The sequence below is a fragment of the Sinocyclocheilus rhinocerous genome, unplaced genomic scaffold (assembly GCF_001515625.1).
Source record: "Sinocyclocheilus rhinocerous isolate Xijiao unplaced genomic scaffold, SAMN03320098_v1.1 scaffold1307, whole genome shotgun sequence".
Lineage (NCBI taxonomy): Eukaryota > Metazoa > Chordata > Actinopteri > Cypriniformes > Cyprinidae > Sinocyclocheilus > Sinocyclocheilus rhinocerous.
The window spans coordinates 981936-983647 of record NW_015631048.1 but is presented as its reverse complement, the minus strand read 5'-3'; the positions used below and the strand labels follow the sequence as shown (position 1 = coordinate 983647).

At 33.2% G+C, this 1712-nt stretch overlaps 1 protein-coding gene across 1 annotated transcript in view; it reads left to right on the top strand.

The window, feature by feature from the left end:
• Nucleotides 1-923, top strand: part of LOC107741177 (olfactory receptor 10G4-like) — a 1524-nt gene extending 601 nt beyond the window's left edge. Inside the window, exon 2 of the mRNA XM_016553789.1 lies at nucleotides 341-923. Coding sequence (XP_016409275.1) covers nucleotides 341-923 — 583 coding nt within the window. The remainder of the gene's footprint in view (nucleotides 1-340) is intronic.
• The last annotated feature ends 789 nt before the right edge of the window (nucleotides 924-1712 follow it).

The following is a 1712-nucleotide window of genomic DNA, read 5'->3' as shown; positions in this document are numbered from 1 at the left end:
TAATCACTGGATTTGATCACCTGCAGAACCAAAAGCTCCTCGGATTCCTCATCTTAATAACCTACATGCTCATATTGCTTGGGAACGGCATCAATCTGTGTATCATCTCGACTAACAGACATTTACACAAACCGATGTACATATTAATCTGTAATCTAGCTGTTGTTGACATAATGTTCTCCTCTACCTGCTGCACAACCATGATCTCAGTGCTGCTGGCTGAGATTAAAACTGTTTCATACTACTCTTGTATTTCAAGGATGTTCTTCTATCATCTTGGTGATTTCACAGTATGCATGGCTCTGACATTAATGGCAATTGACCGACTTATTGCAATCAGGCTTCCATTGAGATACCACAGCATTGTAACAAATTCACGAACATTTCTGTTCATTTTTCTGACTTGGCTCATTACTATCACTTTAATGGGTGTTTTGACATCTGTGGTAGACAATGTCCCGTACTGTCAGCCTGTCATCAAATATGTGTTCTGTGATTATCCTTCTATGATCAGAGCTGCTTGTGTTAATCCTGAACCCTATTTTTTCTTGCCTGCAATGATTAATCTGTGGTGGTTCTGTGGGCAGTTTCCCTTTATTATGTGCACATATGCTGTCCTGGCCTACAGTGTGACCAAACTGTCCAACAATGCAAGCAAAAGGCAAATGATCAACACTTGCTTGAGTCACCTTATTGTCTTGTTTAGTTATTATGCACCAAAAATGGTTCATGCATTATTAACTCGAATAGGAGTTGTTCTAACTTTAACAGAGAGAAATGCTATATTGATTGTCGCTTCTCTAATTCCTCCCTTAATAAACCCCACAGTTTATTGCACCAGAACTAAAGAGATCAAGAAACGATTAGCAGATGTATTTTTGCGCATAAAAGTTGCACCAAGTAAGTTAAAGGTTTTATCATAATAGTTTATTTTGTTAATTCTCATAGCTGATTGTGATGATGTTGTTGTTGCATTTATTAATGTATTTTGTGACACTCTTGCTCATGTTAGAAATTAAGCTAATGCATAGATGTGTTAATATTTTGTGGTGTAAATGGACAGTATTTATTAATAATGTTAATGTACAACAGAAAGTCTAGAGCTCTCTGTAACTGCCACAGAATAAAACTGTCAAACATGTTCAAAAAATATATAATATAAAATATTATATTTTTTCTTTGTAACTACATACATACTTTGTCAGATTTGTTGTGTCATGTATGATACAATAAATATTAGTTTGTTTGTACAAATATCTAAAGATAGAGAGTACATACAATAATGTAAGGGATATATAACAAATCAAATAAAAATACATTTGAAATGCTTTAATAATTTCAGTTTTAAAAGTCTATGATTAAATTTTTTATACTGCAAAATAGCCTATATGGTTCACACAGAACATGTTTTTTTATTATTTGCAGTGCTTCATGGAAATTGACAGGCACTAAAGAGTTTTTCTGGTGCAATTTGCTTATTTCAATTTTTTGACTGGAGATTTTTGGCAGAATCATGGGTAATGGTACTTTTTCGCCAAAAATTCATTGTTAAACTTATCAAATTTAAAATAATGCAGATTGATGACTTCGACAAAATCATATACATAAATACATTTTTACTTCCGGAACCCCATTGTTGCACACTGTACAGATTTTGAAACCACTGCTCATTACTTTTTTTTTTTTTTTTTTGCTTGTTTGTTTGTTTGTGA